Source organism: Myxine glutinosa, chromosome 10 (genome assembly GCF_964187855.1).
Source record: "Myxine glutinosa chromosome 10, kmMyxGlut1.1, whole genome shotgun sequence".
NCBI classification, from domain to species: Eukaryota; Metazoa; Chordata; class Myxini; order Myxiniformes; family Myxinidae; genus Myxine; species Myxine glutinosa.
This window is the reverse complement of record NC_136270.1, coordinates 120,284,012-120,310,193: the sequence shown is the minus strand read 5'-3', so window position 1 is coordinate 120,310,193 and position 26,182 is coordinate 120,284,012. Positions and strand designations below refer to the sequence as shown.

The 26,182-nt window shown below is 44.6% G+C and overlaps 1 protein-coding gene across 1 annotated transcript in view; it reads left to right on the top strand.

Annotated features, from left to right (window-relative positions):
* Positions 1-26,182, top strand: part of LOC137433818 (chitin synthase chs-2-like) — a 119,982-nt gene that overhangs the window by 39,222 nt on the left and 54,578 nt on the right. Inside the window, exons 4-6 of the mRNA XM_068126197.2 lie at positions 11,505-11,705; positions 20,078-20,362; positions 25,565-26,036. Of these exons, the coding sequence (XP_067982298.2) occupies positions 11,505-11,705; positions 20,078-20,362; positions 25,565-26,036 (958 nt within the window). The remainder of the gene's footprint in view (positions 1-11,504; positions 11,706-20,077; positions 20,363-25,564; positions 26,037-26,182) is intronic.

The window sequence follows — 26,182 nt, the reverse complement described above, 5'->3', positions numbered from 1 at the left end:
GTTTGACCAGTCTGTGATTTTGACCAGGTCTGAAACACCAATCACCATCAATCACCACCAATTGGTGAAGAGCTGTGAACCCACCAGCTCTCCCCCTATCAGCGTGCAGTCCACTTTCTGACGTCATCGGTCGCGCTCTGCCAATCAGCGTGATACTTCCTACTCGCCCTTCTCTTCACCAATCAGCGTGTTGCTCCTTGCCCCTCCTTTGCTTTACCATTCACGGCTCCTCGTCTTCGACCTGCTCGACCTTCGTGGTGATGTAGCTGGTTGCCGTCCCATTGGCAGTGCTCAGAACTGGTTCCGGTTGGTTTTATTGTTATTTGGTGTAGTTAATGGGCATTTTCCTGCGCTACGTGTCTAATGCGGTGCTATAAGAGACAAATGATAAATCACAAAGGGTAAGACATACAGGGAATTAACATAATCCCTGCGCTAGTTAACATGCCCCGCCCCATCGTGATGGGGACAAATATACAACTTTATCCGACATCCGGGCTACACAAGTACTTATTACATCAAGGTCTCTACACAACAATCGGAGCATGCTACCTATACAAATCTACATTGTCTAAAGTCATCACAAGCCCCCACAAACGTAACAATATCATTAATATTATGCCATTGTCACAAGCATTATCACCCTCGCCAGAGGAGAGGGTGTTGCATTTGAGTCAATTTGTCTGTTTGTCCGCACAGAATAAATATGATTTTCTCTGCAACCTTTGGTCCGATTGACAGGAAATTTTCACCTTCGGTGCACCTACACCTGTATAATTTTGTTAATGATAAGTATGACGTCATAGGTCACGTGGTACAGGCGTCATCTTGGAAAAAAACGAAAACATTTGCACCTCTATCTATGAAATTGCTGCATAGAAAACAATTTTGGCCGCCGAGAAGGCCGATAAAAGAATCGCTTTCTGCTTCTCCACTTCGACGATGTCGTTAGCAATGAAATAAAAGCTCTGCTGCTGCGCAAAAAGTTCATAGTTGTCCCCAGCGTACTCCGGGACCTTTCCATACAACGTAGCCATGATCCGAAAAATCCTCATCGCCAATTTGTAATGTCTTTGTTATGACAAAGCACCATCTTTATTCAAGCACCATATTTATTCCAGGGAATAAAGGGCGGGGTCGCTATGGGTGGGGCCTCACTCGGCCCCGCCCACAACGCCTCACTCAGCCGTACACGGCACTACATTTTTGTTATGAGAAGAGGCCTTGGAAAAACCCCACGATAAAGCTAGCTTAACACGGATATACACCTCAACACGCAACCCCATTGATGGCAATGGTGGGGGAAAACCCGTTTGGGGGAGAAAGCCCCTTGGGTGAGGGAGGCAAATGAATGTGTAACAACCTTCATTGTGTAACCCTTAGTCATCCTGTCAGGTTTGGTTGAGATTGGATAAGTAACGACGGGACGTATCGTGGTCAAAAATCACGAGACAGACAGATGGCAAATTGCGTATTTTAGTATGACTAGTACACCCACAGACTCTGGGAGGGGCAGGGTCATTCCTCTTTGGGGTATATGGATTACAGTCGATCTATGGGCGGGTCTCAAGAACATTGGGTGTGTGTTCATGTACCAAGTTTTTTGTGAAGAGATCGCCAAGTGCTTTAAGCATTTGAACAAGCACTCCATTCAAAACTGTTAAGGAACAGCTGGCTTGGCAAGCGCTAGGTAGCTGCTTGGTAAAGGAGCACAATCCGAGCTTCTCCCTTTCAGTTTTGTTTGAAACAGCAGGAGCGAGTTTCAAAAGTTCGTGACAAAAAATGCCACGGTAGCGGCAGAAAGGGCCATGCTATAAACTCAACATTTGTGGGTTATATAGAGTACAGTAGATCTTCACTCGGTTCTGTGAGTAACCTTACTTCATGGATGTCGGGATTCCTCCAAATTTCTTCATTTCGTGTTATAAAGAGCATTCATAACTGTTTAAAAAGCTAAGCATACGTGTTTGTGGTGTATAATATTTTTACTTCCTGTAGAAGCCGTTGCTCCCACAGAAAAGCCATTATAACTACTAGTGAGGTACCCATGCTACGCACGGGTGGGAGGCCAGAAGCAAACAGACAATGCAGAAACGGCGAATGCTAAAGCATGAAACCAATAAATTCCACATTCCTGTAGCACCTTCAATCACACGTTAGACATGGACATCAAGTTCGTGAAGGACTTCCATGAAAAACGTACCCATTCGCAAACAACCGGGTACGTTTGTTCTATTCCCAGTCAATGGCAAATCTGCATTTGGCGATCCGCGAATTTCACGTTCAGAAAGTAGAAACCGTCACTGCATTTCGTCATTGACTTGGACTCGATATCTCTTTTTTCAATCCAAACAGCATAACTCCAATCACAAATTAAATAGCATTAATATAAAAAATAAACTTTCAACAACATTCGTGACATAAACAAATATTTAAATCCTGATGTGAAGTTCCGTACGGTTGGGTGAATACAATTACGAATTCAAAATCGTAATTGTATTCACTCAATTCCAATAATCAATTGATACTTTAACAAAATACTGTTTTAAATGACGGTTGTATTGGGATATTATCAAACCAACTCATTGCCATAATCTGTCCACTTCCGCATTCGCGGCAGGTTCATAATTCTCATCAAAATCTAAACAGTATTTGTAGAATTTCAATAACAGCCACATCACAGTTCATATCGGTAAATATTATTCCATCGTGTTTGGAAAAACTGGAAAATTGGAAAATTGGAAAAACAATACAGCCTATTTTACTCCAGGGGGACCCAAGATTACCCACCCAAAATATTGTTGCGATCGGTTCAGCCGTTTTTGCGGTACCTGGGAACGGACAGACAGACAGACAGACGGACATTTGGTGAATTATAGTAAGACAAGTGGGGTCACCCGTGGGATTCCACGTGTGACATTTCGACATCTTGTCGACATCGATCGAAGATGTCGATCATTTCGACATCTTAGACATTTTATGGACATGTGTGACATTTCGACATCTTGATTTAGATGCTGCACATTAAATTTTACAAAATGGTTAAAATGGTGTAATGAACACAATTTATTTATTTCACATAATATGTGACCCCTCACTCCTCTCCACCCTCACGCCTCTCCAATGCCACTCCTCCTCACACTCCTCTGCAATACCTCCTCACACTCCTCTCCAATACCTCCTCACACTCCTCTCCAATACCTCCTCACACTCCTCTCCAATACCTCCTCACACTCCTCCAACCCCTCACACTCCTCTCCAACCCCTCACACTCCTCTCCAACCCCTCACACTCCTCTCCAACCCCTCACACTCCTCTCCAACCGCTCACACTCCTCTCCAACCCCTCACACTCCTCTCCAAACCCTCACACTCCTCTCCAAGCCCTCACACTCCTCTCCAATACCTCCTCACACTCCTCTCCAATACCTCCTCGCACTCCTCTCCAATACCTCCTCGCACTCCTCTCCAATACCTCCTCGCACTCCTCTCCAATACCTCCTCGCACTCCTCTCCAATACCTCCTCGCACTCCTCTCCAATACCTCCTCACACTCCGCTCCAATACCTCCTCACACTCCGCTCCAATACCTCCTCACACTCCGCTCCAATACCTCTTCGCACTCCTCTCCAATACCTCTTCGCACTCCTCTCCAATACCTCCTCACACTCCTCTCCAATACCTCCTCACACTCCTCTCCAATACCGCCTCGCACACCTCTCCAATACCTCCTCGCACTCCTCTACAACCCCTCACACTGCTCGCCAACCCCTCACACTCCTCACCAACCCCTCACACTCCTCTCCAACTTCTCACACTCCTCAGCAACCCCTCACACTCCTCTCCAACCCCTCACACTCCTCTCCAACCCCTCACACTCCTCTCCAACTCCTCACACTCCTCTCCAACCATTCACACACTCCTCTCCAATCCCTCACACTCCTCTCCAATCTCTCACACTCCTCTCCAATCCCTCACACTCCTCTCCAATCCCTCACACTCCTCTCCAATCCCTTACACTCCTCTCCAATCCCTCACACTCCTCTCCAATCCATCACACTCCTCTCCAATCCCTCACACTCCTCTCCAATCCCTCACACTCCTCTCAAATCCCTCACACTCCTCTCAAATCCCTCACACTCCTCTCAAATCCCTCACACTCCTCTTCCATTCCTCATACTCCCCTCCAATCGCGCCTCACTTGCCTCTCCAATCGCGCCTCACTCTCCTCTCCAATCGCTCCTCACTCTTCTCTCCAATCGCTCCTCACTCTCCTCTCCAATCGCTCCTCACTTGCCTCTCCAATCGCGCCTCACTCTCCTCTCCAATCGCTCCTCACTCTCCTCTCCAATCGCTCCTCACTTGCCTCTCCAATCGCTCCTCACTCACCAACTCCTCGCTCCTCTCCAACCCCTTCGCTCCTCTCCAACACCTGCTCACACTCCTCGCCAAACCCTCACACTCCTCTCCAAACCCTCAGACTCCTCTCCAATCCCTCACACTCCTCTCCAATCCCTCACACTCCTCTCCAATCCCTCACACTCCTCTCCAATCCTTCGCAATCCTCTCCAATCCCTCACACTCCTCTCCAATCCCTCACACTCATCTCCAATCCCTCACACTCATCTCCAATCCCTCACACTCCTCTCCAATCCCTCACACTCCTCTCCAATCCCTCACACTCCTCTCCAATCCCTCACACTCCTCTCCAATCCCTCACACTGCTCTCCAATCCCTCACACTCCTCTCAAATCCCTCACACACGTCTTCAATTCCTCATACTCCCATCCAATGGCGCCTCACTCGCCTCTCCAATCGCCCCTCACTCTCCAACCCCTCGCTCCTCTCCAACACCTCCTCACACTCCTCTCCAACACCTCCTCACACTCCTCTCCAATCGCTCCTCACTCTCCTCTCCAATCGCCCCTCACTCGCCTCTCCAATCGCTCCTCACTCTCCAACCCTTCGCTCCTCTCCAACACCTCCTCACACTCCTCTCCAACACCTCCTCACACTCCTCTCCAACACCTCCTCACACTCCTCTCCAACACCTCCTCACACTCCTCTCCAATCGCTCCTCACTCTTCTCTCCAACACCTCCTCACACTCCTCTCCAAAACCTCCTCACACTCCTCTCCAACACCTCCTCACACTCCTCTCCAACACCTCCTCACACTCCTCTCCAACACCTCCTCACACTCCTCTCCAACACCTCCTCACACTCCTCTCCAACACCTCCTCACACTCCTCTCCACACCTCCTCACACTCCTCTGCAATACCTCCTCACACTCCTCTCCAATACCTGCTCACACTCCTCTCCAATACCTCCTCACACTCCTCTCCAATACCTCCTCGCACTCCTCTCCAATACCTCCTCGCACTCCTCTCCAATACCTCCTCACACTCCTCTCCAATACCTCCTCACACTCCTCTCCAATACCCTCCTCGCACTCCTCTCCAACCCTCCTCATCGTTGTTGCAGCAGCATTCTGTGCGGTTCTCCCGTCTCGTGCGGTCTCTGTGCGGTTCTTGCTACATCCTGTTCAAGTCTGCATTGACGTTCGTCGAAGGACTCGTTCGCCCGTCTCATTCGTTTTCTTGCTACATCCTGTTCAAGTCTGCGTTCTTCATCGACCGTCGCATTCATTTTGGAAATGGAAGTTTCCACGCAACGCATGAATTGTCACGATCCTCAAGAGGAGGTGTCTCGTAATTATCAAATGACAAATGGCAAGTAAATTACATTGTGAAAATTAAAGATTTCAAATAAACCTATTTAAAGTGTATGCGCACATAACTAATGAAAAAAAAACGAAGAAATATCTCTCGGTAATTTCCTGAAACATATTTTACTTCCGGATAATAATGTTGAATGAAATAAGAAAGAACGAAGATATATATGTCGTTTTTGTGCCGACTCTCGTAAAACGTAAAAGTAATAAATGTTAACGGAAAAGAAAAAGCGAATTTTTAATATATGTCGACATTTCCCCCGAATGTTATTTTAGGCGGTGTATTTTCGTGTATCATCGTGGCGTGATTTTTATAAATATATCTCGGCAATTTCCCGTGTGTGCGTGAATGTTCTCAATTATTTCTGACACCGAGTCTAAAACCATCGATAAAAATTAAATCAGACGGTGAATTCGAGATAAAATCGTGAGGGTGACTCGATGAATGGGCTTCATGTTACAGGCCTTTGAGAAATCATTTCGTTCTATAAACGGAAACATTCTTGGGATTCTCTTCCCGTTTTTTTTCAACCGAGTCTAACACTATGTTAGCGACTATTAAAAATGAAATGATATATCGAATTAGAATTGAAATAAACCTGTGTGAGAGAGAAAGACAGCATGGGCCTAACTAAACAGGCCTCAAAGCCATTGGAGTTAATAAAATGGTGGATATTTGTTTCCATGAAAGCCTCTCCAAGAATGGGTGGAGCTATGGGTGGAGCTACTCTGCAAACGGACTAAGCCACACCCCTGGACAGACGGACAGAATCACCTTCGCCTATTATAATATAGATAAGCTATTTATACACGTTATCACTGCAAGAAAAACGCCTTGGGGAAGAGTGGGGCATTATTAGTATTAATATTGTTTTGTAATAACATTAACAATATGCTGTCTTTCCCTCGTGGTCCCCCTGTGCTGTCTTTCCCTCGCGGTCCCCCTGTGCTGTCTTTCCCTCGCGGTCCCCCTGTGCTGTCTTTCCCTCGTGGTCCCCCTGTGCTGTCTTTCCCTCGCGGTCCCCCTGTGCTGTCTTTCCCTCGTGGTCCCCCTGTGCTGTCTTTCCCTCGTGGTCCCCCTGTGCTGTCTTTCCCTCGCGGTCCCCCTGTGCTGTCTTTCCCTCGTGGTCCCCCTGTGCTGTCTTTCCCTCGTGGTCCCCCTGTGCTGTCTTTCCCTCGCGGTCCCCCTGTGCTGTCTTTCCCTCGTGGTCCCCCTGTGCTGTCTTTCCCCCGCGGTCCCCCTGTGCTGTCTTTCCCTCGCGGTCCCCTGTGCTGTCTTTCCCTCACGGTCCCCCTGTGCTGTCTTTCCCTCGTGGTCCCCCTGTGCTGTCTTTCCCTCGCGGTCCCCCTGTGCTGTCTTTCCCTCGTGGTCCCCCTGTGCTGTCTTTCCCTCGCGGTCCCCCTGTGCTGTCTTTCCCTCGTGGTCCCCCTGTGCTGTCTTTCCCTCGTGGTCCCCCTGTGCTGTCTTTCCCTCGTGGTCCCCCTGTGCTGTCTTTCCCTCGTGGTCCCCCTGTGCTGTCTTTCCCTCGTGGTCCCCCTGTGCTGTCTTTCCCTCGTGGTCCCCCTGTGCTGTCTTTCCCTCGTGGTCCCCCTGTGCTGTCTTTCCCTCGTGGTCCCCCTGTGCTGTCTTTCCCTCGTGGTCCCCCTGTGCTGCCTTTCCCTCGTGGTCCCCCTGTGCTGTCTTTCCCTCGTGGTCCCCCTGTGCTGTCTTTCCCTCACGGTCCCCCTGTGCTGTCTTTCCCTCGTGGTCCCCCTGCGCTGTCTTTCCCTCATGGTCCCCCTGTGCTGTCTTTCCCTCGTGGTCCCCCTGTGCTGTCTTTCCCTCGTGGTTGTCAGCTCTTTCACGAGCCTCGATTCAGTATACAAAAAAAAATAAAAAAATATGCGATTATCATTAATTTTGTTATTAAAAGCGTCTTTGGAAAAACGCCACGATAACTCTTCTTTGGAAATATGGCACGATAAAGGTAATTTAACATTTACAGTCACGTGAAAAAGTAAGTACACCCCATGTAAAGTTTTGACTTTTTCAACATATTTCAACATAGCTATTTGATCTTTATTTCAACAATATTGACAGATAAAGGTGATATAATATGACAAATATCACGAAACATTTACATTTTGTAGTCCATTGTATAATTTAAATAAACATAAATGCAAATTTCGCATGTTGAAAAAATAAGTACACCCTTGCCTCTAATAGGTGGTATTGCCCCCTTTGGCAGAAACAACCTCAAGTAGGCGTTTCTTATAACTGTCTACCATTCTCTGACATCGACTGGGAGAAATTTTTGCCCACTCCTCCATGCAGAATTATTTCAGCTGTGCTGGGGGGGGGGGGGGTTTCTTGCATGCACAGCTCGTTTCAAATCCCCCTACAACATCTCGATGGGATTTAGATCCAGGCTTTGACTTGTCCATTCTAGAAGCCTCCATTTCTTTCTTTTCAGCCATTCCTTGGTGGATTTACTGGTATGTTTAGGGTCATTGTCATGTTGCAAGGTCTACCTTCAGTTGAGCTTCAACTTTCCGACAGATGGCCTCACATTATCCTCAAGCACCCTCTGGTGCAATGAAAAATTCATAGTGGATTATATGATGGTGAGCTGCCCAGGCCCTGATGCAGCAAAGCTGCCCCCAAACCATAATATTTCCACCACCATGCTTTACAGTTGGTATCAGGTTCTTGTGGTCAAATGCTGTCTTTGGTTTTCGCCAAACATGTCTTCTGGTACTGTGGCCAAATAGCTCTACCTTTGACTCATCTCTCCAGAGCACATTGTTCCAGAAGTTCTGGTGTTTGCCTCGGTGTTCATTGGCAAACTTTAGTCTTGCCCTGATGTTCTTTCTGGACAGCAAAGGTTTCCCCCTGGCACACCTCCCATGTAGATCAAATTTGTGCAGCCTCTTTCGAATGGTAGACTCGTGCACTTTGACATCAACAGCGACAAGTGCTACCTGTAGGTCCCGTGATGACATTCTGGGGTTCTTAGAGACTTCTGTCAGCATCTTGCGGTCTGCTCTCGGGCTGAACTTGCTGGGGCAGCCTGGCCTGAACAAGTTGGCAGTTGTTTGGAATCTTCTCCACCTGTAGATGATTTTCCGGACAGTCGAATGATTGATTTCAAATTGTTTGGAGATCTTTTAAAATCCATTCCCAGACTCGTAGGCATCTATAACCTTCTTTCTGAAGGCCTCAGAGAGCTCTTTTGATCTAGGCATGGTGATGCCGCACACTTCAACAACAAAGAGCAAACCAAACTGAATGTCTGAGGTTTAAATAAGACATAGTCTAGTAGGAAGTCTAGGTCCCCCTGCACCCCACGGAGATATACTTCTAATCAGTGTTTCTAGATTGGAAAAAATGTGTAGAAAATGACTAGCTATGGCCCCAAGCTGAAAAAATGTCCCACATACCATTTTTATGCAAATTACTGCTGCAAATTTTATGCAAAATTATGCAAATTTTATGCAAATTTTTGATGAGGAGTAGAGTTGAGGGGTCTTTGAGGGCTTCATCGAGGTGCTCTCGGTTGCAAGACTGGGTCATTCTGAGAAGCACAGCAGGGTCAGAGATCATGATGTTCTCCTCCTCAGTGAATCTCTCCATCAACAGCCTCTCCATTGCCTCACACACTGTTTTGAGGCAAAAGAGGGACTTTGCGTAGGCCTTTCCACTGAGAACACCTTTGAGAGATCCACTTGTTACTAGTTGTGCCTCAAAGAGAATCTCTGCATATCCAGAACCACGCATCTTGTGTCCAGTGAGCATCCCGATGTAGTTCATGGATGTGTGGAAGGGTCCAATCGTTACTACATGACTAGCAAATTCATTTGGCCAGCGCCAGATGATGGGAAGGGCTTTCATGCAGACACCCAGATCAAATGTATTCAGGACCCATCTCTGACCCACCTCAGCAGTTGCTGCCTCGGAACGCTTCAGTAGCTCACGAACAACTGCGTTGTCTGTGATCGGTTGGTGGATAGGCGTGCAGTAGTCGACTGTTGATTTGCTGGGTGGGGGAGAACCAGTTGCAGAGGTGAAACCCCCTAGCCCAGGCACAGGCTGCAGGCCATTGCCATGCCATGCAGGCACCAGGCACAGACCGATCACAGACAACGCAGTTGTTCGTGAGCTACTGAAGCGTTCCGAGGCAGCAACTGCTGAGGTGGGTCAGAGATGGGTCCTGAATACATTTGATCTGGGTGTCTGCATGAAAGCCCTTCCCATCATCTGGCGCTGGCCAAATGAATTTGCTAGTCATGTAGTAACGATTGGACCCTTCCACACATCCATGAACTACATCGGGATGCTCACTGGACACAAGATGCGTGGTTCTGGATATGCAGAGATTCTCTTTGAGGCACAACTAGTAACAAGTGGATCTCTCAAAGGTGTTCTCAGTGGAAAGGCCTACGCAAAGTCCCTCTTTTGCCTCAAAACAGTGTGTGAGGCAATGGAGAGGCTGTTGATGGAGAGATTCACTGAGGAGGAGAACATCATGATCTCTGACCCTGCTGTGCTTCTCAGAATGACCCAGTCTTGCAACCGAGAGCACCTCGATGAAGCCCTCAAAGACCCCTCAACTCTACTCCTCATCAAAAATTTGCATAAAATTTGCATAATTTTGCATAAAATTTGCAGCAGTAATTTGCATAAAAATGGTATGTGGGACATTTTTTCAGCTTGGGGCCATAGCTAGTCATTTTCTACACATTTTTTCCAATCTAGAAACACTGATTAGAAGTATATCTCCGGGGGTGCAGGGGGACCTAGTCTTCCTACTAGACTAACAGGTTCCTCCAAGATCCTCTCTAACGGTGTTATAATCATTTGCACCTGAGCTGGTGCACCTGATTCTAATTTTAGGTATTTGAAGTAGTGATAAATGTAGGGGTGTACTTACTTTTTCCACATGCGAAATTTGCATTGATGTTTATTTAAATTATACAATGGACTACAAAATGTAAATGTTTCATGATATTTGTTATATTATATCACCTTTTTCTATCAATATTGTTGAAATGAAGATCAAATAGCTGTATGTTGAAATATGTTGAAAAAGTCAAAACTTTACATGGCGTGTACTACTGTACTTACTTTTTCACGTGACTGTATATACACCTCAACGTGCAACCTCATTGACGGCAATGGCAGGCAAACTCGCTCGGGGGGAGAAAACCCCCTTGGGGAGGGGGGGCAAATGATTGCGCTACAACCTTCATTGTGTAACCCTTCGTCATCCTGTCGAATTTGGTTGAGATTGGATAAGTAACGACAGAATGTATTGGCATCAAAAATTCATCAGACAGACAGACAGAAATGGCATATTTTAGTATGATGATGACTGGGCTCAAGAAAGAACGGAGTGATGGAGAGTGTATGTATAGCACGCCGTTATGGGATTTGTGTGGAATAATTGGAGGTGGGCCAAAGATAAGCAGGTTTAAATGAGGGGCAGGGAAAATATAGCCCTATATAGAGGAACAGACAGGTTTAGAGAATAAAAAAAAGTCATGAGAGTAGGTCTGTCGGTAAAGTTGTCACCTCAAAGACGATTAACAGAGTATGGACTGCTTATATACACAGGGATGTGGTGGCTCCAAAAATAGAAGAAAAGGAGGACAATGGAATTGAGCTAAGTGGAAACTCTGGACTTTTGAATGTTGTTAGGAAGGTGTGATTGAATGTACGTGTATGCAGTCATTGTGGAGCTGGATATTAGATGAGGACAGAAATGCTTAATCCACTGTTACACTTCTCTTCAGGTCCTCTTGTCTGGTATCAGAAGTTTGAGTATGCCGTGGGTCACTGGCTGCAGAAAACCACTGAGCACGTGCTGGGCTGTGTGCTTTGCTCTCCTGGCTGCTTCTCTCTTTTCCGTGGAACTGCAATAATGGATAAAAATGTCTTGAAGCAGTTCACTTCCGTTGCTGAATCAGCTGCGGAACATTTACAGTATGATCAGGGTAAGAATTCTAACATTCTGGGCAAGGTAAAGAAGGCCTTACCTTGTGTCGTTTTTTTGGTTGCTTTATTTGGCTAGAATGCATATACAGTATATAAACTGAACATCAAAAGAAACTTATCACTTTCAATTTCTGAAATGTGCAGCTTTACAAACACGTTTCTTCAATTGTAATGGCTGATTATGTAACGGGAACTTCACTTCAATCACCTGGTTGATCAACACTGGCATGCTTGAGTGGTTCTGTATAGGGATCTTTCCCTTTACATAATGACCCTCATAATGAAATCCTTCAGTTCTGATGGTTAGATATTCCTTTATTGCTGTCTATAGTCACTCTAGAGGCTTCTGACAGGGAAAACAACAAGAAAATTCAGATGCCACGCCTGACATCTGAACAACGTTTAAGGGCAATTGGGATGCTTGAGGCTGGTGTAGTGGTGTAAGCTAGCGAACAATTGCCCAACGTCTTGGTTGCTCACAGCCTGCAATTTCCAACCTGGCCAGGTGTTATGGTGAAACTGTCTCTACTGTGCGGAAGCACTTGAGAAGTCGGGGCCTGGTGGCCAGATGTCCTTGCAGAGTTCCAGTGTTGAACGCAGTGCATCGGCGGAACAGACGAAGATGGTGTCTGCAGCATCGCCACTGGACACAGCAACAGTGGAGTGCAGTCTTGTTCAGCGATGAGTCCAGATTTTGCCTCCATGCTGCTGATGGGCATCAACGGGTATGGCGCAGAGGTAGGGAAAGGTATGCATCATGCTGTATTTGCCAGATCAATCGTTAGGGAGGACCCAGTGTGATGGTATGGGCCGGCATTTCCACCCATTTCAGGACACCTCTGGTCGTCATCGAAGGAAATCTCACTAGTCAGCGTTATGTCAATGAAGTTTTGAGACCTCATCTGCTGCCATTTCTCCAGGCTCATCCTGACATTGCAGTTTTCCAGCAGGACAACGCTGGACCCCATGTTGCTCGCCTGACCACCAACTTCCTCCAGGAACAGGGTGTTGAAGTGATGCCTTGGATGCCTTATTCCCCTGACCTCAATCCCATTGAGCATTTATGGGATGAACTTGGTCTTCATCTTGCATCGAGGAGATCAACGGCTGTCAATCGGCAAATGCTCATTCAAGGCTTGCAAGAGGAGTGGGACAGACTTCCCCCAGACCGCATCAGACGCCTGGTACAGAGCATGCGTCGGAGGTGTACAGCCTGCATCATAGCTCAGGGAGGACACACACGATATTGAGGACTGCTGTCATTCTGTCGTTGGCTGTTAGGAGTGTTGTGTCCATTCCTGTGTCATTTTGTTTTGACTGTATTCAGGTGCGTGCCTTTGTGTTGCAGTGCTGTGACTTGTTACAGCACCCCTTGTGATGTTCATGCTTTTTGTTTTTTGTGATTGAGGCAACCTCTTGTTTATTGACGTGTTTCGTAAACATAGCTGAACTTTACCTCTGTGTTCAAATATTTTTCATTTTTGCGTGGAGGATTTCAATGAGGGTCCTTCTAAAGATTTGATAAGTTTATTTTGATGTTGAGTGTGTGTATATATATATGGTGATTATGGAATGAGATGTTCGATGTTTGGGTGTCCACATACTTTTGGTCATATAGTGTATATATATATATCTGACGGTTCAAATCTGATGGGCCACGTAAAAGCAGTTGTAGCAGTCAGGTGAGTCCGCAGTTCTGGGTCAGATCATGGCCTTTGATCTCCGCTACAGTGCCCGTTGGAACCACTGAGCCAACCAAGTGCTATGACAATTGGCGTCACATGCCTTGATCATATATATACATGATCATATACATATATATATATATATATATATATATATATATATATATACATATACATATATATATATATATACATATATATATATTGTTGCGGATCTCGGACGTCGGCTCTCCCCTTATCAAGGGGGGGTTTAATCCCCTTGTCCTTTTATCTGGCCGACCCGAGTCCTGGAAGTTATAACGTTTCTTCCGGTCGGTGGTAAATAGGGTTGTTGGTCGAGTCTTAGTCCAATTACCTAAGTACTACCACCGGCCGTAAAGCAAGGAGATAACTCCCGCCCGAACCACGGCGTTACTGGACACGCCGAGCGAAGCGAGCCACGATTCAGGCTGTGAGCAAGGACTAAACCCGATTCTGAGCGGTTCCTAATCGTGCCACGTTTACCCAATGAGAGAAAAGACGGATGCGATCGGCTAAGAGGAAACCAAGAAAGAACAAGGCAATTTATTACAAATGTGCAGAAAGAAGAGGAAACGAAAGAAATGTACAATATAGGAAGAGGAAGGAGAAGAACACAGAGCAGCCTTAAACAGTCTTATTCTTAATACCCAGGACAAACATACACACTCTCACGGGGATTGTAGATGGTAGGGTGGAACAGGTAGAGGGTCCGGCGATGGCGTCCACCTCGTCCGGTCCCCGACTCGTACCGTGCAGCAGATGGAAAACGGCAGCAGCTCTCCGCATGTAGTGGAACGCGACCGGACAAGTTATATAATGGGAGAAAGCTGGTGTCCTATGGCGTATGTAATAAATGCACACTCGTGCCAAACGCCCCCTCTCTCCACGGTCCTTTCGCACAGCGCGTTTCCCAGTACTCCACTACTCCTTTACAACGTCAATCGTACGAGGCTGTCTTGGACAGTTCTCTCATCAAGTGCGCCGTATATCTCTTCACAAAGGTGCGCTCTCCTGATAAGTCCTGTTTATCAATGCGCGTTTCCCAGCAAGTCCTTTACAATGCCAATCGTATGACGCAGTTCTCCAAGTCCTCTGAAAGGGCTTTGTGTTCGCGCTTATATAAGCCAACCAAGCGATCACTCCGCGAGCCCCAAAGCCATGCCTGTCGGCGATGTCACTTCAGCCCTGGTTGGCTGGTGAGGGCTTACCGGCTCCGCCTTTGACGGCTGGGTGACGTGGCCACACCTTCTTCCTGGCGCTCCGCCCCCTTTTTCCGGTTTTACCTCATGGCTTATGGCGGCTTTTGGACGGAAGCTCAGCGAGGCTGCGAACGTGGCTGGCAGAGGCGCGTAACAATTTGGGAGGGCCATGGGCAGACTGGAGGGCACGTAATGGCATCGCTTGGAGAGGGAGGCTTTGCAAAATGAACAGAATGGGCCTACTTCTTATTTGATTGACACAATGCAGATTCAACTATTGGAAACATGGCCTTACCGATACACATACTCATGAAATAACTGAAGTCCTATGGTGGCCTATGTGTTGCTTGTGGCCTAACTATGGGGTGCAACCTTTAACCCTTTAATAATGTCATATTTACAAGAATGATGTCATATTTACGAGTGTGGGTTCTCAAAACCGCAACAATATATATATACTGTGTGTATATATATATATATATATATATATATATATATATATATATATATATATATACAGACTTGGCATTTAATATGGAATATTTTTTTTGTGGGGGTGAACTTACTTTTCAAGATGACTTGGAACCAAAAGTTCTTTGGAATTATGTTGAAATTATTCTAGATTTTGTTAATGTGACTTTTAAAAGAAACAAAAACCACATTTGACATTTCGAAGCAAATAAATTGATCCTTGAAAGTGATGTGAACTGATATCTAACTCAATTCACGGACAGTACTGTGTTAAAGTTCTGTACGTTTTCCAGAAGTATCTCTTTATTTTACACATGAGCCAAAAAAAATTTCAACAAAAACAAAAGTTAAATTATGACTGGGATTACGGACAGTAGAATTACAGTTCAGTACTTTGTGTAACCCCCACGAACATTCAGGAGAGCACGTACACGTCGAGGCATGCTGTTCACGAGATTTGCCAAGGTTTGGACAGGAATCGCTTGCCATGCAGTGACAATAGCCTGCTGCAATTCACGCACAGAGGTCGGCTGCTGGTCCAAGTGGTCGATTTGAGGCGTTAATTCTGCCCACAAGTTCTCTATCGGATTCATATCCGGGGACATGGCAGGCCACTCCATATGCTTGACACCACGGTCAACAAGAAAGTGTTGGATCATGCGAGCACGATGAGGCCATGCATTGTCATCTTGGAAGCCAAAGTTTCCTCGAAAGGCTGCACGAGCAAATGGAAGCAATGTTTCTTCCAGAATGGTCCTGTACTTGAACTGGTTCAGGTTTCCATTCAGAACAACCAGGTCAGTTTTGCCCCCTGCATGAAAAGCACCCCAAGCGGTCACCCCACCACCTCCAGCTTGGACTCTTGGCACTATACAATCTTCGTTGTGGGCTTCATGCACTTGTCTGCGCACTCGGACGCGGCCATCTTGACGATAGACCAGAAATCTAGACTCGTCACTGAAGGTCACGTGATTCCAGTGTCCTGGCTGCCATTGACGGTGCTCTCTGGCCCACTGCAATCGGTGCTGGCTGTGTTGTCTGGTCAGGCGTGGCTTTCTCAGGAGATGCCTGGCACGATAGCCTGCTTGAACCAGTCGTTGGTTGACGAGCCTTCTGGATACAGGCACATTTGTCAGTTGCTGTCACTCAGCCCTCAGCCGATTAGCTGACTTGGTACGGCCATTGCAGACTAACCGGTGCAGCTGGCGATCATCTCTCCTTGTGATTCTGCGGGGACGTCTTGGCCTCGGTATTGGAGTAGGGACACCCCACTGAGCATTTCGTTTCAGGATCTTTGACACCTGACCTTGAGTGATGCCATACTTCCAAGCAATAGCACGCTGTTTCATGCCGTAATTTCGTAAAGCCACCACTCCATGACAAACAGCATTGTCGAGTTGACGGACCATCTCCAGAGGAAGCGGCAATAACTTTTGTAGACGTGCAGCAGTTGTTTTCCACTAATACAGAACGCAACAACCCTTCTATACCGGATTGTGAAGCCAATCGTCAAATGTACCTGTCCTTACATTTTGTCACGCCACCTGTGATATTATCCTGTTATTGACTTCTTGCTGCGAAAGACAATCAGTGACATGGTTCTTGACAAAAAAATCACCGAAGCATAAAATAAACTCACCAGATTGATATACTGAGTTCAGAAAGTAAACCCAAATCAAGAATTAAAATAATATTCCATATTAAATGCCAAGTCTGTATATATATATATATATATATATATATATATATATATATATATATATATATATATATATATATATATATATATATATATATATATATACAGTATATATATATATATATATATATATATATATATATATATATATATATATATATATATATATATATATATATATATATATATATATATACACATATATGCCAATACATGAAATTTATTTTGAAAGGGCTCACACTCTCCGTGGAACTATACTGAGTTTAACAACAGGTCATACGATCCCACATGACATACATATATATGTATATATATGTATGTTTATGTATGTTTATATTTGTGACTGTTTGATTTTTCTTAGTATGTTTCCAAACCCCTGGACTAATTTCCCCCAACTTTGCTGTACAGCACTATTCTCGCCCACAGAAGGTCAACATCACGATAAAAACTTTCAATCCTTATTGAAATTGATACAAACAGATGAAACAAGAAGAAAAAGACGTAAAATGTCATAGCCCTCGTGGCGTTAGTAATTTTGCTGTACAGAGTTAAAGGCCACCAGTCGGCCCTCTTTGCTCAGATTACAAAACAAAATTTTCTGCATATGTATACTCTAATGTATTGTCTTTGTGCCAAATTTGAACAAAACCAGACCATGCATGTTCAACAAATGGTTGGGGGCACGTTTAAGTAACAAAATGTCCACCAGTCGTCCATATTGGATCTAATCTCGAAAGAAAATGATGTGCATATGTAAGCCATCATTCACTATCTGTGTGCCAACTTTGACCATTGGTAAATGCATCTTCGAGGAATGGTTGAGGACGTGTTCAACATCGGGTTTTTATGCCTCCCCCGACAAAGTCGCCGGAGGCATTATGTTTTCGGGTTGTCCGTCCGCACTGGCTAAACCTCGTTTTTCTCAGCAACCACATGTCCGATTGAGACGAAACTTCCAGGGTAGGAGTGACACCCATGCAGAATGTTTTTTATGATAATTGTGACGTCATAGGTCACGTGGTATGGCAGCCATCTTGGATTAAAGCAAATAATTTAAAATATATTTCTCAGAAACCGCTGAATGGAAAAATTTGAAACTTGGCACATTGTCAAGTACTCCCAATGGGGAACAAAGCATGATAATGATGACATCATAGGCGAAGTGGTATACCAGCCAAAAATGCTTTAATCGAATTCCTTATCCTAAAAATCTGAAATTGCATGCACGTGATCTATGACCCATTTGTATTGAAATATTAAATTTATGACATCATAGGTCACATGGTTTGGCAGCCATATTGGATTGAAGGAAAATATTAAATAATTATATCTCTGAAACTGCTCACCCTATCGATGCCAAATTTTGCAAATATCATCTAACAGCACTGTTCCATGTAGTTTGAAAATGATGATGTCATAGGTCACGTGGTTTGGCAGCCATCTTGGATAGAAAAATAAACCTTATCCTATCAACACGAAACCTCACAAACATGATCCCCTACCCATACATATGCAGAGTGATGGCATCTACCCGTTGTGGGACTATGCAGAGGCATATTGGCAACAGTCACATTGTTCTAGTTTACAACTAAAATAGCCGCCAGTCGGCCATGTTTGATCACTTCGCGAAACAAAATGGTGTGCATATGTATACCGTCATGTATTGTCTTCTTACCAAGTATGAACAAAATCGGTCGATACAACTCTGAGATATGGTTGCGAACGCATGGACGGACAGACGAGACCCAATCCATAAGTCCCCGTTTCGGACTAAGTCCAACGAGGGCTAATAACGGTGCTATGGCAATCGAGATTCGAACATCTGGTGCCCCTTGCAGTGGGGAGAGTGGCGACTAGCTTGGACTTCTGTTTGAATGTCCATGCTCTATTGGGAAACAACGTCTTGGTGTTGAAATATTTATTTTCTGTATGCAGAAGTGAAATTTATTTTGAAAGGGCTCACACTCTCCGTGGAACTATACTGAGTTTAACAACAGGTCATACGATCCCACATGACCGAAAACAAGGAAATGAGGAGGCAATTTTTGTTGCTGTTATTTCGAGATATGTCCAGAGATATGGCCATGCTTTCATGTCCGACATTGAGGGCCTCCATCCATTGTTGGCTGAGTAGAAGCAGCATGTCCAAGGTGGAGTGACCTGGTCGGAATCTAAATTAGTGATCTGAGATGAGGCTTTTGGGGGAAAAAAAAAAAAAAAAGGGAAGGATTTCATATCAACTGCGATGATGGATTCCATGACCTTGCTGATGATTACAAGTAATGAAAGAGTGTAGTTAAGGGGATCAGTTTTTGCACCTTTTATTGTAATGCAGTGATGTAGTTGGATTTGCGAGCAGGTTGAAGATGACTTTGGGTAAATTATAAGGTGAAAACGACAGATAAAGGATGTGCAAGTACAGCAGAGCAAGTTTTTAGGACATGTGAGCTGATGGTATCTGGTCCAGTAGCAGAATCAGAGTCGAGCGTTGACAGAACCTTCTCCACCTTCTCAGGTGTAAAATATACAGAATCTAGGAGCAGTTGAGTATGACTGAGATGGGTGAGTCGACAGAGGGAATTTTGCCGGGTTTGTCCACAATCTCTTTCTTTTCGACCCAAAACTTTGTCTCTTTATCATGTGCATGAGGCCTTAAGATTAGATAATTAAGGATCTGCTGTTCGTTATTGGTTCATGTGCGCATATGTTGGCTTGAGGATTAGGGGATTGTTTGCTTATTACATACGCATTTATTATTGTGATTGCTTCTTTTGCAAATTCCTTCCCTCTTTCCATTATTATTTCATCCATAAACTGGTTTTCCGGTGAATTCTTATTGTCCTTGTGGCTTCATTTGATGTTTTTTATTTGGTCTGATGAGGGTGATTGACCGTGGTTCCCATACCGCTAGATGACCATGTTATGTGGCCTTCAGGTTTGCTCGGCCCAATTAGATCAAGGCATGTGACGCCAATTGTCGTAGCACTTGGTTGGCTCGGTGGTTCCAACGGGCACTGTAGCGGAGATCAAAGGCCATGATCTGACCCAGAATTGTGGACTCACCTGACTGCTACAACTGCTTTTACGTGGCCCATCAGATTTGAACCGGTCAACCAGAATGGTCTGACTGCTGTAACTGTTTTTAAGGTCATATTTGGTTGGAGGTTTAAAAAAAATTCACCTTTTTCAGTCCATGCAGCAATCTTCAACCTTATTTGAGGAAACCTGATTGTTTTAGGCTATGAACTAGTTCACATGTTTTCTATCGCAAAAAGAATTTCACGTTTTCTATTTAGGTGAAGACCGCTGGCTCTGCACACTGATGCTGCAGCGAGGCTGGCGTGTAGAATACTGCTCCGCAGCAGATGCATCCACCAACGCACCACAGTACTTCACTGAGTTCTACAATCAGCGCAGACGTTGGGTTCCATCTGCGTGGGTCAGCATCTTTGACCTACTCCACACCAGTTCAATTACTGCTCGCAAAAATGCATCCTTTTCCACCGCCTACATCACATACCAGCTCTTCTACACTGCATCATCGTTGTTGGGACCTGCATCTGTATGTCTCTTAATATCCGGTAAGTTCCTGCAAAAGCATTGTGAACAGTGAAAAATTATGAAGACGTGTTATTCAATTCAGTATTGCAATTATTTTGTCAGTGTGTGCATTTTTTTGTTGGAGCCGCACGTGCTTTGGCAAAAACGTATTTTTTGTTTTTTGATTAATCAATTAATTGATCAATTACTTAATTATTATCGATTTATTAAGTACTTATTTATTTCCTTTCTCATCTGGGCATTATCTCAGGCACCTTTCTAGCTAGGAAGCTGATATTCTGACACGACAGTGACCAAGTGATGTGTCGATAAAGGATATTTTTGATTTATTGATTAATCAATTTATTATTTATTCATTAATTAATTAATTAATTTTTTCGATTAATGACTTATTTAGTTTTCGAAAAGTTACAGCTTCGGATGAAACACTGTTGGTTGAGGTAGGCTATTAGCAAATTAATGATGAAATTATTTTACAATTACTATTGATTTTAATTATGCAATTAATCAATCAATTATTGTACACCTCTCCCTTCCAATACCGTCTCTATGTGCTGCACGGCGGTATTGCTGGGCGCCGAAGGCACTCCGGCAATGCCACGCTGGAGGATGTTATTAATTTATTTGGTGTGGGGGCGGTGTACTTTGAATGTATCTATACCTTTTTTTGGTTTTGTTTTGAACTGAAGTAAAGGAAGCAAGCTGGTACTCAATTATTGGTGATGAAACAACTAATATTTCCTGCAAAGAAAAGTTCAATATTTGTGTATGGTGGGTTGACGACAGCTACCAAGTACACGAGGAATCACTGGGATTTGTTGAGGTGCCAGATCTTACCAGTTAAACCCAAGGGCCTAAAAGTTGTCCTGATGTGCTGCAATCTAGGGCTGGATCAATGTCGAGATCAAGCATATGATGGATGGGGCATCAAATATACAGGGAAGGACTAGTGGTGTTGCTACTCAAGTTCATCATGAGAACAGCTCAGCCATTTCTGTTCATTGCTTGGCCTACTGTACCAATTTACACCTTCAGGACGTTTCCCACAAAAGCAAGCCGATTTGAGATGCACTGGATCTCGTCTTTGAAATAATCAAACTCATGAAGTTTTCCCTAAAGTGTTCGACCATCTTTGTATAAATGCAGAATCGCGTTGGCAAAAAAGCCCCGTCATCTGAGACCACTTTACCCAACTCGATGGACTGTGAGAACAGGATCTTTGAGCAACATTTTGTCGAAATATGAAGTGCATATAATGTCGTCTCTTGGGCAGAACAGGTGTCAATAAATATACAATATAAGGATACATCCATCCAGAGTGCAATGAAGGCCGTCTACTTGCTACACACCTTCTGCCAACAACAACAAAACGAGGAGAAGTTCTATGATCATGTCATACAGGAATTAGAGGGCTTAACGGAAAGGCCAGTACTACCTAGGAGGACAACCCCACCAAGGAGAATTTACGAAGGCAAACAGCCACACAGCTTCTCCTCTATAGTAGAGCACGTCCGATACTTCTGACAGAAATTCTATGAAGTCCTTGACATTCTGGATCAAGTACTTGACCTAAGATTTGAGCAAAAAGGCCTGCAACTCCTCCAGAATCTGGAAAACCTTCTTCTTGAATCTGCCAATGGGGAGTATTCCAGAATACCCAAATCCATTGAAGACCAGTACAAAAATGACATCAATCTAGAACATCTAGGCCTCCAGCTACAAATGTTACCAGATCTTGTAAGATCTGACACCAGCATTGTCCATGTAACAAGCAGGGAGACATTTGCCAGGCCATGTCTACGGATCCAGTCAGTAAAAAGCTCTTTACAGAGGACCACAACATTCTCAAACTGTACTATATACCTTGCCAGTTACTGCCAAAACATCCGAGTGAAGTCATTCAATCCTGAGAAGAGTGAAAAACTACCTGAGGTCAACCATGAGCCAACAAAGGCTGAACAACTCTGATCTGCCATGACATGAAAGATCGCACGGACAAGATCGACATATTAAAATTCGCGAATAACTTTTGTCAGGCAAATTATTCAAGGATGGAGTATTTTCGCTAATTTAATTGAAGCCAAACAAACTCAGAAAAAGGGAAAAGAGTGTAAAATAAAGTTTTGAATTTTCCACCAAATCTTTCTGAAATAGTTTTCAAAAATAAAGATAAACAACTGTATTTACATCATGTTCGGCCTGATCGTAATTTTTTTTCTTCTCTTTAAATTCGTTGAAACCCTGAATTTTTTTAATGGCGTAGCTCATCGGGCAAAGCCTTCTATAACAGTCTATGTATGTATGTATGTATGTATGTATGTATGTATGTATGAATGTATGTATGTATGTTTGTATGTATGTACAGTATGTCCCTCCCAAACATACACAAATCAAAGCTGAGGATCTAGTCACTTGACATGGGTGATGTGATTTTGTCTGTGATGTCACTACGGCAGAAGATGGCTAACTCCACACACCGCCATTTTGATTTATATGTCGTTCATGCCGAACATATTGTCGAACCTGTCATATATCACATTCACCATGCTTTACCTTTACGTTTTTCATTCAATGCGAAACACAAACAAACCGATTGTTAAAATGACCATCAAATATTGAAAGCTTAGGTATGACGGGTTTTCCAACAACACAGTACGTATAGGCCTTAGGCTTAATGCCTTCATGTCTCACCTTCAGGCCGCTTCGGACAAATTAACCCAAGTTTTGTAATACAGTAATATCGTTTTCATAATAATAATAATAATAATAACAACGTTAATAATAATAATAATATAGTAAATATAATTGTAACACTGCAATCCCTTTGTCGTGACTGCAAAGTTGCTGGATTGAAGCGGTGTATGGTTGGTTCATTGTTGACTCGAAACATCTAGAATAAACCAGCGTCTCAATGCAATCTCCACTTCCATGGTGACCGACAGTTCAAATTCTACCCCCATGACTTTTCCATCTCCCCAAATTTAGTCTCCAATTTGACCTCAAATTCACCCAGTCTGTCCTGTATTTGATTCTGCACTCTCCCCTCAATGCTATCAATTAGTTCCCCCAGCTGTTGTCATTTCCCCTATTTTTCCCTCCAATTGTTCATTCATCTCCCCTATTTCATTCCCTTGTTCACTCATTCGTTCATTCATTCCCTCGATCTTTCCTTCCAAACCGTCAATTTTATTTTGCATTCCCATAATTTGTCCCTTCAATTCTCCCTTCAACCCATCAATTTTGTCACTCTGGGCATACATTTCTCCCTTTAAACCATCAATTTTGTCGGTTTGAGCATTCATTTGCTCACTCATTCCCTTCATATCTCCCTTCAATTCCCCTTTCATTCCCCTCATATCTCCCCTTAATTGTTCACCCATTCCCTTCATTTGTTCTTTCATTTTTGCGTTCTTTCTTTCATTCAATCCCTCCAATTGTTTCATTAACACTTGCATCCAGGCCTGGTCGGGCATCACAGCCGTTCCCAGCGTCCTAGGCCCTGACATTACGGGGGAGGAGGTTTGAATGCTCGGGACGGGGGAAGTTCCAATCCTATCCTCAAACCCGTCTATCTCCGGCTCGCTTCCATACTTTTTGGGATCCTCCATCCGCCGGCCATGCCATTCACATTCGCCATTAGGTGCTGGCTGGCGATTTTTCCCCTCGCGCGTATTTTACCTCAGACCAAAAAAATGTAAATTTTTCGAAAGTGTGATGTTGCGCTTCGCACACTAATCGACTAAAAAAAATTTGACCCGCCAGTACTACGATCACCTCCCCCTCGATGAGCGAAAGACAACCGTTAAAAATTTTCTATTCCAAATACTGAGCGCAATTTACACCCAGCGGGTGTCGATCTCGCAACCCTCAGACACCGAGTGTCCGTTGAGCTCAAATCCCACACTCCTGACACCAGTTGTCCTGTCCGTAGCCGATAAAGACTGGTCTCGGACGGATTAGCCGATCGAGCTTAACACTCCGAGGCGTTCAATCAAAATATAGCGGAGAATACGTGTGTGGGAGAGGGTGAAGAGCTTACCTTCACAGGTCCCACCAGACGTCCTCGAACCTGCGATAATTAATTCAAGCCGACACGGGATTTAAAATGTACAAAAATACCGGCTTTATTGAAGAAATGTCGGTAACAAATTAACACACGGCAAAACTAAGATTCCTAAATGGGACGCCCCTGTACACAGACTCGTATACACACGAAGGGGGAAAATAAAGGTGAAAATAATGCGTAATGTTTCTAGGTACTTAGCTCTGAGCATCTCCTGAACCCCCTCGGGAATCATCAAAAACCCCGCGTCCTTGGCCAGAACAGCACAGGCCTGCGTGTACAGTCCATGCATGGGAAACCGCAGGCCTGGTCCGCAGTTCGCTCTTCCTCACGATCACGATGATGATGTCGGAACACAACCGTTCACCACCAAACCCCACAGCCAAGAGCTCGTAAACTTCGACCGTTCGTTTAGACTGTCCCACCGCAAGAGCTTATCGGCGACAGTTCACTTTCAGATCCACAAGCCAAGAGAGAAAATGTCGGCCCTCCATCTCCTTTGTACTCAAGGCTCTGACTTCATCCGCCGCCGCCCATGCCTGCTCCAACCAGCGAGTCCCTCTGTTCGTTGCTCAACAATCCTAACCAATTACTGCTCTCTGGGGCGTGGCCTCCCGGACCTGCCTGCTTGATGTTATCACACGTCGGTGGTATCATAATTGGTGCTCAAAGTCCTGTTTCCGGTTAGCTTTTATTTAGTGTCTTTTAATGCGCTGTTGCCTGGCTTTGTGTGTGTGCTGCATTGTCATAAGGAATAGTGGAAAAATAACAGAGGCAGTTACCTACAGGGGATTCATTATCCATAATCCCTAACTAATTAACATAACCCACCCCTCTCATGGGGACACTTATACAGTTATATGACATACGGTCTACCGGATCCCTACTTATGGAAATGGGGGTTCTTCTTCTTCATCGCGACATACGGAGCATGGTAATCTATACACTTCTACCTGGACTAAGGTAATCATTGCCTATCTCCCACAAACGTAACAGTATCAAACAAGCCTGGCTACGCCACTGTTAGACTTTCGGTCTTGTTTACAAATTAGGCTCCCCCACTTTTTTATGACATTCCTACACCATGCTTCAGGCACTACGGTCTGAAATTATTGCTGTTTTTGACTTTTCACGAATTATTCCAATTGTCTCTTTGCAGGTTTACTTCATACTATCTTCAATGTGAACGCGAGCCTTTCGATTGTGCTTTCCATCATTCCACCTGCGTTTTTTCTGCTAATCTGCTTCAAAACAAAAGAATCCATCCAGATTAACGTGGCCCTTGTCCTCACCGTGTTCTATTGCATTTTCACCTTGATCTCCATATTGATCATTGCTGCGGAGATGAGTGAGGACGGACCTATAACTCTGATGGGGATCTTCTTCCTCACTTTAGTCCTCATCCACGTTGGAGCCGCACTGTGTCATCCCCAAGAGTTTTTTTGCATCATTCATGGCTTTGTCTATGCCATCTGCTCCCCCTCCGGGTACCTACTGTTGCTCATATACTCCCTCGTCAACATGAACAACGTTGCTTGGGGCACCCGGGAGAGCAAGGCACCAGATGTGTCCACAGAAGTAATTGAGAACGAAGAGAAGATAGACGAGAGCAAGTGGTCATTGGAGGGAAGGTATTGGAAAATGAATTGTACCTAATGCTCTTGTGATTACTTACCCTGGTGAACACTTACAAATTGGTTGATTACATTCGAGGATAGGCTTATCCATAAAAAAACATATATATATATATATTATTTGCATGCAAAGTTGAGGCTCG